Below are 17,953 nucleotides of genomic sequence, written 5' to 3'. Positions count from 1 at the left end.
TGGTGGCCCCATTGGAGGGCTAAAGCGGGACAATTAGTCCTGGTGGTTGAGCCACGCAGCCTCCTCAGTCTGGGGGTTAGGATGCCTGCTGAGGAATTCACAGATCACACAGACTGATAGGACTTGTTAAACAGGCCTGCTCAACTATTAATGGCTGGTTTAGACAACCCCCTACCACCTCGCCCTGCTTCCCCCCCCTGCCCTGATGCAAAAACAAGGCAGAGAGTGCATCCCAAATTACACCCTATTCCCTATGTAATGCATTACTTTTGACCAAGGCCCATAGGGTTCTGGTCTAAACTAGTGCACTATATAGGGAATAGGCCAGGGTGCCAATTGGGACGCAGCCTAATGTGGGCCAGCAGCGTTTTTCTTCTTTCACCTAACTAACTCCAATAATGATAACTACCCCCTCTCCCTCTCTCTTCTCCTCCCCTCCCCTCCGGAGCTCTGTGACGATGACGGAGTCAGTCATTTGTGGGAAAGAGAGGCGGCAGACGGCTGATGGTGAGCTTAAGAGAGGCACTAATTAAGAGACCTGCCGAAGCATCAAACGAACGCTCCCCAAATCCACGACAGACGATGGAGAGGAGTAACGATTATGGAAATGATATTACACTCTCTGCTTTGATCATTGCATCACATTGCATTTTCACCCCATATTTCTTTTCTTTTTTTCTTACATATGTGAGACTGTCACGTTAGTCGACGCGTTCAGTCACAAAGGAGAGAAGGGTTGATCAATAAAGATACTCTTAATTAAAACATTCTGATAATGAGGCATTATTACACTGTAAATACTGTATATTGCATTTAACCTCAAAATGTCATATTGAATTTCAACACATTGATCTTTGATTCAAAATGCCAAATGTACCAATGTTCAAGTGTCTTTAACCCTTCTTGCTGTAAATAAGGTATTGGCTCTTTCACAGAACCCAAAACTCATTGCCCAGGAGTTACAGTGGTTTCTGAAAGTTGCATAGTTGCATACAGTTCTTCACTTCATCCCCTGTGCACCTTCATAAACGTAGCCTACTGTAGCATACTAAACTATTCTCACTGTTGCAGGGTTGACTTGGCTGCAGAGGGATCAGCCACTGTCACATTCAACCCCCACCCCCTGTACAGCATACAGGGACATCACAGCGCTGCCACTCAAACCTGGGGTCGCCATGGGGATGAGCAGGGGATACGTATCAAGCTCGCTCCACTAACCTCCCAGCATCATAACGGAACAGAACGCAGTAGAGACACAAGAGAAGCCGGTGAGGCAGGAATCAAAGTGGATGAGCCTCATGGCTGGAAACAGAGCGTGATGTAATATTGATGGCCACCGGAGTGCACACACACACACACACACACACACACACCGGAGTGCACACACACACACCGGAGTGCACATACACACACACACACATACACACACCGGAGTTCAAACACAAACACTGGAGTTAACATACACACACGCAGGAATGCTGTCACACGAACGTGCGTACACACACACAAACACACACACATCTCCAGAGGGGCTAGAGATGCCTGTGCAGCACTCGTCTAAGTCTTCAGTTGTCAGGACGTAGGGCTGGGGGTCTAAGTCTCCAGTTGTCAGGACGTAGGGCTGGGGGTCTAAGTCTCCAGTTGTCAGGACGTAGGGCTGGGGGTCTAAGTCTCCAGTTGTCAGGACGTAGGGCTGGGGGTCTAAGTCTCCAGTTGTCAGGACGTAGGGCTGGGGGTCTAAGTCTCCAGTTGTCAGGACGTAGGGCTGGGGGTCTAAGTCTCCAGTTGTCAGGACGTAGGGCTGGGGGTCTAAGTCTCCAGTTGTCAGGACGTAGGGCTGGGGGTCTAAGTCTCCAGTTGTCAGGACGTAGGGCTGGGGGTCTAAGTCTCCAGTTGTCAGGACGTAGGGCTGGGGGTCTAAGTCTCCAGTTGTCAGGACGTAGGGCTGGGTGTGAGTGACAGGTAGAGCAGACTCAGAGTAATGTGGTGCTGCACAGAGGGAGTCTTACTTTGTTTAACTATACATGGCTATTAAAATGTGACAAGGCGCACCGCTGTTTCTACCGCATCTTCATTCTCCACTTCATCACAAGCATCAAAAGACCTATTAGAAAGTGGTTGTCTGATCACACTAAAGTGTTCCATTTCTAGGGGGGACAACTGCTGCCTTCACAATATAAGTTTGTAATAAGCACAGAAAAAAAAAAAAAAAAATGTATGAGTTGTATGAAATGTATGCATTCACTACTGTAAGTCGCTCTGCTAAAATGACTAAAATGTAATAAAACTTTGACACAGGAGGGCCAGAAATAGTGTTGGTAGCTAAGTTTATCATGTGCTCTGTGTTTTTTATCCGGAAGGGTGGTGATGAAGGTGGTGATGGTAGTGGTGGTGGTGATGGAGATGGTGGTGGTGATAGTGTGGGTGATGAGGTGGTGGTGGTGAGGGTGGTGGTGGTGGAGATGGTGGTGGTGGTAGTGTGGGTGATGGAGGTGGTGGTGGTGAGGGTGGTGGTGGTGATAAGGGTGGTGGTAAGGGTGGTGGAGGTGGTGGTGGTGGTGGTGGTGAGGGTGGTGGTGGTGATGAAGGTAGTGGTGAGGTGGTGGTGGTAAGGGTGGTGGAGGTGGTGGTGGTGGTGAGGGTGGTGGAGGTGGTGAGGGTGGTAGAGGTGGTGGTGGTGGTGAGGGTGGTGGTGGTGATGAAGGTAGTGATGAGGGTGGTGGTGGTAAGGGTGGTGGAGGTGGTGAGGGTGGTGGTGAGGGTGGTGATGCTGGTGATGGTGGTGGTGGTAGTGTGGGTGATGGAGGTGGTGGTGGTGAGGGTGGTGGTGATGGTAGTGTGAGTGATGGAGGTGGTGGTGGTGAGGGTGGTGGTGATGAAGGTAGTGGTGAGGGTGCTGGTGGTAAGTGTGGTGGAGGTGGTGGTGGTGGTGGTGAGGGTGGTGGTGGTGGTGATGGTGGTGGTGGTAGTGTGGGTGATGGAGGTGGTGGTGATGGTGGTGGTGGTAGTGTGCGTGATGGAGGTGGTGGTGGTGGTGGTGGTGGTGGTGGTGGTGAGGGTGGTGATGGTGGTGGTGGTAGTGTGGGTGATGGAGGTGATGGTGGTGAGGGTGGTGGTGGTAGTGTGGGTGATGGAGGTGATGGTGGTGAGGGTGGTGGTGGTAGTGTGGGTGATGGAGGTGGTGGTGGTGGTGGTGGTGGTGGTGGTGGTGGTGAGGGTGGTGATGGTGGTGGTGGTAGTGTGGGTGATGGAGGTGATGGTGGTGAGGGTGGTGGTGGTAGTGTGGGTGATGGAGGTGGTGGTGGTGGTGGTGGTGGTGGTGGTGAGGGTGGTGATGGTGGTGGTGGTAGTGTGGGTGATGGAGGTGATGGTGGTGAGGGTGGTGGTGGTAGTGTGGGTGATGGAGGTGGTGGTGGTGAGGGTGGTGGTGGTAGTGTGGGTGATGGAGGTGGTGGTGGTGAGGGTGGTGGTGGTAGTGTGGGTGATGGAGGTGGTGGTGGTGAGGGTGGTGGTGGTAGTGTGGGTGATGGAGGTGGTGGTGGTGGTGGTGAGGGTGGTGATGGTGGTGGTGGTAGTGTGGGTGATGGAGGTGATGGTGGTGAGGGTGGTGGTGGTAGTGTGGGTGATGGAGGTGGTGGTGGTGAGGGTGGTGGTGGTAGTGTGGGTGATGGAGGTGATGGAGGTGGTGGTGGTGAGGGTGGTGGTGGTAGTGTGGGTGATGGAGGTGGTGGTGGTGAGGGTGGTGGTGGTAGTGTGGGTGATGGAGGTGGTGGTGGTGAGGGTGGTGGTGGTAGTGTGGGTGATGGAGGTGGTGGTGGTGAGGGTGGTGGTGGTAGTGTGGGTGATGGAGGTGGTGGTGGTGATGGTGGTGGTGGTAGTGTGGGTGATGGAGGTGATGGTGGTGAGGGTGGTGGTGGTAGTGTGGGTGATGGAGGTGGTGGTGGTGAGGGTGGTGGTGGTAGTGTGGGTGATGGAGGTGATGGTGGTGAGGGTGGTGGTGGTAGTGTGGGTGATGGAGGTGGTGGTGGTGAGGGTGGTGGTGGTAGTGTGGGTGATGGAGGTGGTGGTGGTGAGGGTGGTGGTGGTAGTGTGGGTGATGGAGGTGGTGGTGGTGAGGGTGGTGGTGGTAGTGTGGGTGATGGAGGTGGTGGTGGTGAGGGTGGTGGTGGTAGTGTGGGTGATGGAGGTGGTGGTGGTGAGGGTGGTGGTGGTAGTGTGGGTGATGGAGGTGGTGGTGGTGAGGGTGGTGGTGGTAGTGTGGGTGATGGAGGTGGTGGTGGTGAGGGTGGTGGTGGTAGTGTGGGTGATGGAGGTGGTGGTGGTGAGGGTGGTGGTGGTAGTGTGGGTGATGGAGGTGGTGGTGGTGAGGGTGGTGGTGGTAGTGTGGGTGATGGAGGTGGTGGTGGTGAGGGTGGTGGTGGTAGTGTGGGTGATGGAGGTGGTGGTGGTGAGGGTGGTGGTGGTAGTGTGGGTGATGGAGGTGGTGGTGGTGAGGGTGGTGGTGGTAGTGTGGGTGATGGAGGTGGTGGTGGTGAGGGTGGTGGTGGTAGTGTGGGTGATGGAGGTGGTGGTGGTGGAGGTGGTGGTGGTGAGGGTGGTGGTGATTGAGGCAGACTGCAGGGTGGAGCCATGTTCTCCCTGTTACTAGCTGACCCAGTATGGATTGATAGGCTGGCTATGTGACATGACGTGTCAGAGAGAGTGACTGGGCCATGTAATGTCCCCGGCCCTGGCAGCCCTGGCAGTGAGAGGGGACAGGAAGGACAGGGGCGTCTCAGAGTAGTGTTGCTGTCAGGGTGATGAAGGAAGGATTGCGTTTGGCTTGATCACAGTGCTCCATCACTGTGATGTACGGAGGTGTGTACCGGCCGGCTCCTGCTTCGGGACTGTGTGTGTGTGTGTGTTTGCATGTGTGTGTGTGTGTGTGTGTGTGTGTGTGTGTATACACCTCTGTGGCTCTTTAGCTAAATGTTTTCCCACTTATGCAGCCCAGTCCTTTTTTCCCATGGCTCTACATCACAGGTGGTTTGCATTATTCCCCCTAAATTCCTTTCATGACTGGAGGAATGAATCGTTCACTCACCAAGGTGGGGTTGTTTATAGGTTTTCTCTTTCATTGGAGTTGGCAAGAACGATTTTTCAGACAAAATGAGTTAGTAAGCCGCCCAAAATCTTATTGGTGATTAATTATAATGAATGTACCTGCGCTTGTATCAGAAGAGAAATGCTGTAACTAAGGGCATCAGATGACTCTGTATTTAAAACTGAGACTGAAGAATCCAAACCAGGGCAACACGGAAATACACAAGTTCCCAACACTATTTTCCATCTCTTTCTCAAATCTTTCTCTCTCTTTTTCTCTTCTCTTTCTTCCTCTGTGGGCAGGGTGTGGTTGCATTCCCTTGGGTCGGGGTCCAGGACTGTAATCAGATCACAGGCACATTGTCTGGCCAGGTAAGATGAGGATTATTCTCATAACCTTCTCATACCTTCACGCAACAATGACACAGGACAGGATGAGGAAGTTGTTTAGAAAAATCTCCCCTTACACCAGAAAACACCTCCATCTGCTCTCTGTTCCCCTCACCTCCATCTGCTCTCTGTTCCCCTCACCTACAGCAGCTCAATGAGCCTATCTGCCAACCCCTGCAGTGTGCTTGTGTGTGTGTTTGTGTGTGTGCGTGTCTGTGCGCATGCGCGTTTGTCTTAAAGGGGCCAGCCCAGAGAGAGAAGGAACCCTGACGCGAACAACACCTCCCCATCCGGGCAAATGCTATACGTTGAGACAAAGCCCTCTAGAGCCCCACTCTGTCCCTCATTCACTAACACAAACATCACAAACAGGAAACCCTGAAGAGAAGGCAGGCTTCCGTTTCTACCAGCGCAAAGTCATTCACACGCTGCCTGAGCCCCAAATGACACCCTATTCCCTATATAAGGTGCCATATTCCCCACTATGTAGGGCATATGGTGCCATTTGGGATGCAGGCACTGAATAATGGGGTTTGTTTCACCTCAGCTCCACTGAGAGACAGTGAGTCTGTGGGTTTGTTTCACCTCAGCTCCACTGAGAGACAGTGAGTCTGTGGGTTTGTTTCACCTCAGCTCCACTGAGAGACAGTGAGTCTGTGGGTTTGTTTCACCTCAGCTCCACAGAGGGACAGTGAGTCTGTGGGTTTGTTTCACCTCAGCTCCACAGAGAGACAGTGAGTCTGTGGGTTTGTTTCACCTCAGCTCCACAGAGAGACAGTGAGTCTGTGGGTTTGTTTCACCTCAGCTCCACAGAGAGACAGTGAGTCTGTGGGTTTGTTTCATCTCAGCTCCACAGAGAGACAGCGAGTCTGTGGGTTGGTTTCACCTCAGCTCAACAGAGAAACAGTGAGTCTGTGGGTTTGTTTCACCTCAGCTCAACAGAGAAACAGTGAGTCTGTGGGTTTGTTTCACCTCAGCTTCACAGAGAGAGAGTGAGTCTGTGGGTTGGTTTCACCTCAGCTCCACAGAGAGAGAGTGAGTCTGTGGGTTGGTTTCACCTCAGCTCCACAGAGAGACAGCGAGTCTGTGGGTTTGTTTCACCTCAGCTTCACAGAGAGAGAGCGAGTCTGTGGGTTGGTTTCACCTCAGCTCCACAGTCTGTGGGAAAGGCCTGATAATGAAAACTAAAATAGGAGGGATCCTTCCCAGTCCATTTGAGACAGATGTACGGCGCACACTGAGACCAGACTCGGCGGTAAACATAGTGGGAAAATGTTGTGTTAGTTGATGCGGCCAATTAATTATATTGCAAGCCATTTAAAAATCTATAAAAGAAGTATAAACCGGTTTAGGCTGTTTGAGAAATTGTAAGTATGGTATTAAAAAATGCAATACGTGTATTTCAATCTCCCCGGGCGGTGTTATATTGGAGTCTTTTTAAAAAGAGGAGCTGTGTCTTAAAAAGGAGTCAAACGTAAATTATGCATATCATTTTTTTTCACCCCTCTCATTTTTGCGAGAAGAAAACATGGTCGCAGTGCAGGCAGACAGTGGAGAGGAGACAGGGCTTTGTCCCGCTGCTCAGGCAGCTAGGCAGCAGCCCCGGAGGTGGTCTCTCACATTGGCAGGAGGGCGGTGGAGGTGTCAGAGCAGAACGCCTGCCTGGCGTGTTGGGGGTAGTGTGGGGCATGCTGGGCGCTGGGTGAGGCTCCTCTATGTGTTGATCTGTATGGCTATTGGCAATGAGGTGTTGATGATACCACAGAGCTGTGGTGAGAGGCTGCTCCGCTCCTTAAAGCCTCATTCAAACCTTGGAGAGGGAAGAGTGCTTTCTGAGAGGAAGATTAATATTATTGCTGTGACATACGCCTACAAGTGGCTGAAAAAACATGTCACTATCTCCGAACATCTTAAACAAATTCACTCTAAATCACATCAGAGTAACTATTATCCCATGTGAGTTATGATGAGGGGTTGTTGCTACAGAACAGTCATCTTGTCTGTGGCTACACAAATCAGGTCACATGCCTTTACATGGACATTTCAAAGTGGAGTCCTTGTCCTATAGATCACCAGTGATGACTTTAGAACAGTCAACAGTCAAGTTCACACCTGTAAAACGTGATACACCACTATACCCACTGTAAACCCTGCTCCCTCAAGACTATAGGAAAACAGAAGTCACAGAGGCTCTCTGGGGTTTTCATCGCCAGGACAAAAAACCTTCTAGTGATGATTCAAGACGGCTGCCGACATTCATGCACAGACAAAACGTTATCTACCTGGACAGAGTTGAGCCTGCAGTAACCGTTGAGGGGGAAGCGGATGACGTGCGTGGGGTCCTGGTTCCAGCCGGCGTTCACCGAGTTGCACATGACGTCTCCAGTCTCGGGGAAGATCTCCTCGATGAGCACCTTCTCCCCGCTAAGGGCGATCCTCTCACCTAGGTCAGGCGTCACCCGCACCACCAGGCAGTCACAGGGCTGGGCCGTCCTGCGCTGCTCCCTCTCCTGCTTCCAACGCTCCAGCTCCTTAATCATGGGGGACAGCTGGTAGTACCGAGCCTCCTCGTACAGCAGGTGGAACTCCTGGATGGGACAGGATAGGAAACATGCACAAACACTCAAATCCAAGTCATTTTCATGACAGACCTCTTTGTCCTTTTCACGCCACTTCGATACGAACTGATTTTCTTAGCAAGTTAGGAGAGCATTTTTGCTAACCCTAACCCTTTCCCTAACCCTAACCTCAGACTTCTAACTTGCTACGTTAATTCTCCTAACCTGCTGTGTAAATTCTCCTAACCCTCAATGAAAAAAATCACTTCTGTATCAAAGTGGCTTTAAAAGAGTGTATTTTATAGTCCCTCATATTAATCTCATGGTATTTCCTGGTTACAAATGATCTCGGTTAGGCCCACATTGAACATTAAAATATCTCAGATTGAAGAATGATTCACTGGTAAACCAGATCAGTCTCCAGTTGATTACAAGAAAGGCCTGTATTTTTTTTAATTAACAGAACCACAGCCATGCTAACCATGGCCATAGCTGCAATCAGCCAGTCACTCTCTACTCCAACAGTAGCTGTTGGCAGGGCTGAGTAATCCTCTAGCATGTTGTATTGAGCTCTACTCTATAGAGGCCTGTGTCAGTGAGGCGAGGCTCAGCGAGCCCAGGCTGCAGTGATGTGGGATGGGATGGTACATTCCTGTGTGCAGACAGTCTAGCTGCAGCAGATTGCCTAGCTGCCTCCCCCCCCTGGGCTGTGCTTGCTGGGGGCCATTTGCCCCTGCGCTCTTGCCTCTAATTTCCCACAAGACCAGATGGCACCATCGTTCAACACTACCATAGAAAATACCAGGAAGACTGAGGAGGAAAGGCAAGCTATTGGTAGTTAGCTAACAGAGGGGAGGTGAGGGGAATATATATGGGAGAAGAAGTGAACATGAGGACAATTATAATATAATCCATGGTTGAATTTTTATGCATGCTTTGCACAGAGGGGATTTTATGGTAATGTCTAATGTGAATAGTGGCCCGATGTTAAGCTCTGATTTCACAATTCTATATTGTGTCAAATGAGTATTGTAAATGTGCTTGCAAAACAATCAGTAATTGATTTAGCTACCGGAAGCTCTAGCTGAAAATTTCACAAAGGTAAATTGCTACATTTATGGTAGCTGCATTCCTAAAAATGTTATTTGATGTATTTCCTGTACAAAGGGTAAGTCGAAAATACACAGAGCTTAAGATAACGTCGTCACAAACCTTGGACCTGTGCTGTTACTAACTAGCAGCAGCATTGCTAACTAGCATAGCTGGTCACATTGTTGAAAAGAGCTATGGGATATTAGAATCTTGTTCTCTTAACAATATTTCCCATGACATAGTGAGTTGCCATACCCTCCATATATTTGGTCAGTATCAGGACCTTGTAATCATTCTCTTTATAAAAGAATCTGGTTCAAGAGAAAAGTTGATGATCGCAGTGTATTGTAGTCTTTATGCACTTCTAAAGTAAGTTAGGGTTTGTGCAGAGGAAAGAAAGAGAGAGTGCCTGTTTCAGTCTGACTGCATCATCATTGGCTGTGGGTGTTGGGTGCTAGGGGTGCTGGGGGAACCAAATCTAAAAAGAGTTTTCCCTCGCCTCTCCAGAACACTGTTGGGTACAGAGTATGGTACGGCAATAGCAGCAAATAACATATTATTAACCCTGCCTGCCTCAGTCAGGATGGAAGAAATAGCCACTTTCAAATCCCCCTGCATGTAAAACCCTAACATGAAAAACCTTCTGCTTCTTTAACCCTCATTCAACCCCCCATCTGAAAACCAGGAATGGCCCAAAACCAACTCTAGCTGAAGCAGGCGGTGACGCAACACATCTTAAGCAGACATTCTAATATTTAATATTACAGAATGTGAAGAGGTGGGTCGGTCCCTTTTTTTCTCTCCCTTCTCTTGGCCCTTCTCATTGCGGCTGACAAAATACGTAAAGAGACGTTCCCCCTTAGGGGCTCTCTGTATCGAAGTGTAGCTCCTCATCCTTCACACGTCTGAAGCCAGAGATGGATGTGTTTTTAACAGAGGTCTGTCTGCGAGGCACTTTAGTTATCCTGAGCCTGAGCCGGGCAGAACAGAAAACAACAGAATAATCCTAACGTAATGCTGAAGTGAGGATGAGAGGGTAGACAGGCCCAACAGCTCTGTCTTGGCTGTATGCTGCCAGCTCCAAGAGACAATCTATCCCACAATCCTGTGTCCAGACAGGCCGGTTGAGTTCCAAAATAATGATCCAACCTGATCACCCACTGGCAAGGCAACATCGCAGGGAGGGAGGGAGAGCAAAATAGAGAGATGGGGAGAGAGCGACAGAGAAGGAGCAGACAGAGAGAGATTATCTTGATCCAAAACAAGAACAAAATACTTTTTACAGGTAACTAAACCAACAAAATTAGAAGTTACCTTCTGCACTGTCATTTGACATGGATATGGCAATACCACTGACCTATATTCAGTGATAATGAACAAGACGATAATGAATGTGAAATGGGAAATGAATTAGCCGTAATATTACAATAACACTTTGTCTAGCACTGTGAGTGACTGAGAAATCTACTGGATCGTTCTGAGAAATAAAGAACTTACTCTTCATTGATCAAATAATATCATTGTAACATGCAAAAACACACCAGAATGTTTAAAGACCATCACCTAATTTGACTGGGCATTGCTTACACACTTTGTGATTCATTGTAGTCTGAATAATGTCTGAAATATGTCATGTGGAAAGCACATTAAGGGTGAATATTGTATTACATCTACTGATATATGCTGAATATTTGTTACTATTCTGCTAAGCAGGCTTTCACATTGATTTAGCTAAACACACAGCATGTTGGCTGCCAGCAGCAGAAGAGACCCAGGCCTGGGGCGACACCAACACTGATTGTGTTCAGATAAGAACATGCTCAAGTCCTCCTAACCATATTTGCATTTTTTTCAGAGTTCACACAAATTGAAAGGTATGCAGATCAACAGAGAGAGAGAGAGAAGGCTGGATGATGCGAGTGAATTCATGTAATGAGTTGAAACAATGAGGCCTGATGCTGCATTCGTTTGACTTACAGTCATTGACTGATTGGACTGTGTAGAATAGGAGTGGATGAGAACAGCTATAGCTTCCATACAGTACACTATACAGATCAAACCAAAACCAAAATGTAATTTGCCAAAAATGTGAAGGAAGCTTTCATGTTCTCACTGTTGTTCAGGTCAGTCCCCATTCAGCTGTAATGCTTAGCCCTGAGAGTTAGCCAGAGTGATGAACTACTCCAAGCCAACAGGGGAAAGACATGGAAATGTGGGTATAATAAGCTGAACTAAAAGGGATCCGGATGGACAGGAACAGATGGAGCACTGAATATGCTCTCCTTAGACATCATCAACCAGAACTTTACATTTTACTAATTGTGTTTTAGATCGATCAAAGTGGTTATATCACAGAAGATTTGGCCTGAGTCCATGATCGATCGTTGGCCTGAATCTTTGCTCTGTTACTAAATAGAATAACTTAGTAACAATAATATGTGTATATTTCCAGAGCCGGTTGTTTTGCTAAGCCAAGCGCATCCAGGAAGGAGTCTCCTCATGCGCACTCTGAAACAGGAGACAGGTGTGTGCAGCCACAGTGGGCTAACATGGACCAAAGTCGCTCCAGTTTCCCAGGTAGAGCACTGTATAAAAGTGTGTGTTTTTGTGTGTGTGTGTGTGTGTGTGTGTGTGTGCGCGCACAGGCGTGCGTGCGCGTGCGTGCGTGCGTTTGTGTCTGTCTGTAGACATCCCCTACAGTCCACTCCCTCCCCACACATTCCCTTCTGTCAGACTCAAGACCACATTATTCTCACCTTCTCTAGTATTCCTACTTCCCTCTCAAGCCCAGTTCCTTTAAACTGTCATGGCACTCTATTGAGAGCAGAGAGAGAGGCAGTGGCTGGGAGACTGGGTGGTACTGTCAGACTGGAACAAGTGGAACAGGGGCTATACGGCCTGTTTCACCTGGCCTCACCTCTATAGAAATCATTGTTTTGTGAGAAACAACAGCTCTGGGCTTTGGTTCACATCACAGAACTATGCTATGTTTTAGACCGAATTTTCACCTTTCCTCCACTGTATATTAAAGGTTCAGTCTGAGATCTTAAGCACTTACAAATTTGTAACATATTGTCCAAATTGCATTAAAAAAAAATATATATATATATATATATATATATATATAATATATAATAATTTGCAATTCGTAACATATCAAATTCAGAACTACTGGCTGAAATTATACAAAACCTTCAAAGCATCACTTTAATGATAAATCGGTGGGGATTAATTTGATTTGATTTCCAATGTTTTATTAATAAAACAAATGACTGCTGATATTGACCTATTGAATGTGAATGTAATGTTAATAACGTTTACAATATAAATTGATAGACAGCGAAAACTAACATGTTGGACATTCTTCTCAGATGAGAAGAACTTTGAATCAATCATCTATCCTTTGTATATCTCTACACTGTGTGAGTTCATACAGAGCACATACAGTACACATGATGCTATGGTGTGCAAATACAAATCATCATGTACCTTGAAGTCATCTGGGAGAAGCAGTTTGCAGGTCCTGAGGAAGCTGAGAATGTAACGGAATATTTCTCCATCCCTGTCGATGAAGTAGTGCTGCTTCAAGCTGTCCAGCACGATAGGCTCTGTGCCATTAAACAGACGGCTGATTCTGGAAATTGAAACACACACACACATATAATGGAATGAGGTTGAGTTGAGCGGCTGCCTTCAAACAATTACCCTCCATTTATTTTTCCACTTTATTAGCTCTAAGTCTGAAATATATTAGCATCCTGGTTGAAACAAGGGGCTTAGGGCACATTTCCTGTGTTCCAGGCCTGTTTGAAGTGTCCCTTCTGCTGTGTGATTAGGACAACATACAGTGTCTCGGCCGGCACTTACAGAAATTCATGTTATGGGTTCAGTTTAAAGCTCTATTACTAAAGGGTAAATCAAACATGTACCTGAAATATGATATATGTTTCTCTATAGTGTTTGAATCCATGATGCTCTGATGCTCATACTCTGATACCTATTTGTGTTTTAAATACAAATGTTCCACTGAATTATGTATTGATTTGGTTCATTGTTGAAAACAAGTAAGAGCCCAAGTGTGACTATTACACCTCGTGCCGATCACTGTAAAAATCAGCATTCACTCAAAAAGTAATCTCTCTAAAATAACTGACGCAGGTTTCCCATTAGAATGCAGAACAACAGAGGGAAATCCCATGAATTATGGACATAACTTCTAAGTAATAAGACACCTGTAGCTTGCCAAGCATCCATCCAGCCTCTCAAAATGTAACCTGGAGTGAATAAGGAGCAAGGCTAACACTGGAAATTGCTGTAATCTGTTAGCTTTCATCCCACCATATACTGTCGATACGATGCCTTGAGATAAGATTGGACAACTACAAATGTCTCTCATCTCTTGTGAGGTTGTCATGGTACAGGTGTAAGATCTTAATTTGATCACCCTGTTGCAGGAGAACTTTCCTGCAATGCAGGAAATAAAAAATGTGTAGTGTATTTGACGTTTACAAAGGCTTCTGAAGTCTGTAATTTCCACTTTTAAATTTCAGACTTGATTTTCCCTTTCAAAAAACAATCCCTTAATTATAATCCACATAATAATTCACATTTCCTGTTGCTGCAGGATTATTTTCCTGATGTAGCAAACTGGCCCAAATTAAGATCCTACATCATTAGCTACTGTAGCTCTCAACCATTAGTTCATTCATTTCACCTCAGATCTGCACTAGGTGTATAGTAGCTATAGACCTGGAAGGAAGAGAAAGAGGACTTTTATGTTGGTCATTATTAGAGACATGATCGACATGGTGTCTCAATCACTGTTTTTCTTAAGTATTTGTATGAGTCACTCAACAGTTTTCTGTAGAAGTGGCAGTTCAGAGTATTTAGAGTAACCTTTAAAATGGTTTCACTGAAACATTTCCCTCCTCTCTCCCAGAAACAGCTCTTGGCAGAGAGAAGGCTTCTCTGTTATCATTGTTCTGATGTAATCAGCTCTTTAATCATGCTAACAGCTTTTAGGTCAGCTGAGTACAGTTAAACCACAAAGAAAATCACCAGAAAGTCTAATTCTCACAAGCTGCTTTTGCCCAGTGACTGTTAAATCTTGTTATAAGACATAACACAAGAAAGAGAGAAGCTATGGGAATCTCTACACACACACACAGCTGTACTACATTTTAGTCATTTAGCAGACACTCTTATCCATAGCAACTTACAGTAGTGAGTACATGCATTTTCATACTTTGTCATACAGGTCCCCCGTGAGAATCAAACCCACAACTCCAGCATTGCAAGCACCATGTTCTACCAAGTGAGCCACACGGGACCATTTTATAGCTTTGACTTTATAGTTTACGTTTCTAAAGCGAATTGCATTTACTTTCCATTACAATCCTTTGCTTTGTAAAGACACACACAGTGCCTGTATCAAAGGGCTTCATCAGGTATAGACTGAATCCTATCATGTAGAATTTGCCCTGTTTTTCCTTTTCTGTTAACTGTATAAAGAGAGCCAGTGCAAAGATGCTCTCCCTCTCTTTCTCTCCAATCTATTTCCCTCCCCTTCTCTCTCTCTCTTTCTCTCCATCTTGCCCCTCTCTCTTTCTCCCTTTCTCTCTGAAAATCGATGCAAAATGCTTTATAAAAAACCAATACTCATCTCCCTGTTATGCCCGAGGTGTTCCTTTCTCATATGGTCTTGCAATTCTTCCAGCTAGAATTTCACCATACCCCTCCAGGCTAACTCTGTTTTTCATCTCCACTTTTTTAAAAAGCAATTAAAATGCTGCCTGTTTTTCTTTTCTTTCTTTCTTTTTCCCTCTCTCCATTTCTGTATCTCCCTCGGTCTCAGTGTTTCCTTTTGGTAAATCACCGATTGGGGGCCCTCAACACCTGAAAGACGGACCCCCGCCCTCGACCAGCTTTGTTTCTGTCATGTCAGACAGGTAGAGAGAAAGAGAGCTATACACCATCCATCCTGCCTGGCTCAGAGAGAGAGAGAGAGAGAGAGAGAGAGAGAGAGAGAGAGAGAGAGAGAGAGAGAGAGAGAGAGAGAGAGAGAGAGAGAGAGAGAGAGAGAGATGGTGATAGAGAAAGAGAGAAGAACAGTGAGGGAGAGAGCGAGAGCGAGCGAGAGAGAGCGAGAGCGTGAGCGAGCGAGCGAGAGAGAGAGCGCGAGAGAGAGATAAGGGCAGAGTGGGAGTTTGTGAAGGACAGGAGCGTCTCTGATCTCCCATCCCAGCGGTGCTGAGTAGAGGCAGCGTGGTTGAGCAGGCTGTAGGTAGGCATCTCATGGTCCCACACATGTCAGACTAACAGTTTAGAGTCTGAAACTCATGGCTAGGGGTGTGGGTGGGTCAAGACAAGTGCAGCTTTTCACTCTCTCCAAAATGAAAGACCTGAGCTGTCTTCAATAGATTCCCAATTAATTCAGACATACATTGCAGGACATCTTACATATGTCTGTGAAAACAAATGCCCAGAGAGTGTGTTTGGATGAATGTATCAAACCCAACTTCAAGGGAGTACACTGGCTCTGTGAATAGATTTACAACTGGGTTGGGATGCCCATTGTCAAGTGTACACAGAAATTAAAACTGAAGGTTCAAATATTACTGAACTCTTGACTATCTCAAACTTTAATGAATAATGTTGTTCATGTGTAAAAGACATTCATAAAGGGGAGTAATAGTGCGTTTAGAGAGTGGTATATTGAGTGAAAGTAGAGTGTGTTTAGAGAGTGGTATATTGAGTGAAAGTAGAGTGTGTTTAGAGAGTGGTATATTGAGTGAAAGTAGAGTGTGTTTAGAGAGTGGTATATTGAGTGAAAGTAGAACAAGTGGTATAGTAGCACAGTACAGTGGTTTCCAAACTGTGGGGGTCCACCCCCCCACCCTCAAAAAAAAAAGAAAATTGTAGAATGCAATTTAGAAATTGGGTAGTGCATCATCAGTATTCCTCTTGTCATGTCAGTCATTGTGTACCTTAGAGAGATATTTATAACTTGTCAGAAATGTCCAGATCAACTAGCCCATGTCAGCTAAGGTTTTTTAGCTAGGTTTTTTTGCCCATAGATTTTGTTGTGATGTTTGACTCACTGAAATATTACATGAATACACATTAGACATGACAAAATGTGTAGAATTGCAATAAAATTAGCTTTATTCCAGAAAAATGTTCTCTCCACCAACAAGAGGGGTGTGAACAGTTTGTGTCATGAACAGTGCTTGTGCCCATAGAAATAGACATGGGGGGGTCCCAAATGCTGGAAGAGGGGCATAAGTAAAAATGTTTGGGAACCCCTGGCATTGTAGACAGTACCAGGGATGGATGCAGGTAGTTAGAGTGTTGGGCCAGTAACCAAAAGGTTGCTGGTTTGAATACCCAAGGTGATGTTTTGTTTTTGTTTTTAAGCTATACTATATACCATCCCTCATAGCTAATGGAAACAAGAGAAATTGTCAAAATAAGTAATAACTAGTGTCAAGTGTCATTTCAAAATAGTTTCCTTGTCTGTGTAATATTCTTCTCATTTACTTTCCTCAGCCTCAGTAGAATGGAGCTCTGAAGCTTATCTCCTTAACTGTGAACTCCCCAGAGCGGGTATCAATGTTTGATGACCCCTGTCCCTTAATGCAGTCTGTACAGAGGAAGATGAATACCCAGACATTAGTTACTAGACTAAGTTTCTCTACGCACTCTGCATTATTAACGCAGCAATCTATTAAAAGTAATCATCAACTTACAATTCTTTGAACCTTGTTCTTTAATTGTCAAGTTTCAGTGGATCATGGATGGCGGACTAGGACTAGACTCCTCCATGCACACCACACCGGATGTCCTCTAAAAAGACTGCATATAAGTCTGGTTATTGCAGTGTAATTGTTTTGCTTTCTGTCAGCCATTATCCTAATTCACACAAAAGGGCTCCTCCTCCACTGGCTCCAGAGGAAAGTGAACCCCTGAGGCAGACTGTGTGGAACACTGAGGAGGCAGAGAGAGAGAGAGAGAGAGAGAGAGAGAGAGAGAGAGAGAGAGAGAGAGAGAGAGAGAGAGAGAGAGAGAGAGAGAGAGAGAGAGAGAGAACTGGCTCTCACATACACAGTGGTATCCTGTCATTCCTCTTACTGTAAAAGCACTGCTACTCCCTACTATACAGCGTGTATGCTACATTTGTATGGCTTTTCACCCTCATGTATAATGTATATGCAATGTGTAACATCATTATGCAACATCATTATGTGAGGTCAGTGAAGGCTCCTCAGAGGAGGAAGGGAAGGGCCATTGTCCTCAGTGAATTTCATAAAAAAGAATTTCATAAAAATAAAAATAGTAAAACATTTAAAAAGTTATTATTTTTAGATACAACTATACTAAATATATTCACATCTCACCAAATAATTGATTAAAACACCCTTTTTGCAATGAAGGTCTACAGTAGCCTCAACAGCACTCTGTAGGGTAGCACCACGGTGTAGCCGGAGGACAGATAGCTTCCATCCTCCTCTGGGTACATTGACTTCAATAAAAAACCTAGGAGGCTCATAGTTCTCACCCCCTTCCATAGACATACACAGTAATTATGACAACTTCCGGAGGACATCCTCCAACCTATCAGAGCTCTTGCAGCATGAACTGACATGTTGTCCACCCAATCAAAGGATCGAAGAATGAGTACTGAAAGCATAAGCTACAGCTAGCTAGCACTGCAATGCATAAAATGTGGTGAGTAGTTGACTCAAATAAAGAGAAAGACAATAGTTGAACAGTTTTGAACAAATGAATTTCTTCCAACATGAAGGAGAAGCAAGAGAGAGATAGAGAGAGGG

General features: G+C 46.0%; 1 protein-coding gene across 5 annotated transcripts in view; it reads right to left on the bottom strand.

The window, feature by feature from the left end:
- The window catches only part of LOC106562374 (BTB/POZ domain-containing protein kctd15), a 29,272-nt gene that overhangs the window by 5,320 nt on the left and 5,999 nt on the right, over positions 1-17,953 (bottom strand). For all 5 annotated transcript variants that reach the window (XM_014127225.2, XM_014127223.2, XM_014127219.2 and 2 more), the window contains exons 3-4: positions 12,612-12,756; positions 7,755-8,060 (exon numbers count right to left, since the gene is read on the bottom strand). In XM_014127225.2, coding sequence (XP_013982700.1) covers positions 7,755-8,060; positions 12,612-12,756 — 451 coding nt within the window. The remainder of the gene's footprint in view (positions 1-7,754; positions 8,061-12,611; positions 12,757-17,953) is intronic.

Source organism: Salmo salar, chromosome ssa11, assembly GCF_905237065.1.
Source record: "Salmo salar chromosome ssa11, Ssal_v3.1, whole genome shotgun sequence".
NCBI classification, from domain to species: domain Eukaryota; kingdom Metazoa; phylum Chordata; class Actinopteri; order Salmoniformes; family Salmonidae; genus Salmo; species Salmo salar.
Note: the sequence above shows the minus strand (reverse complement) of the source record. Positions and strands in the feature narration are given on the sequence as shown.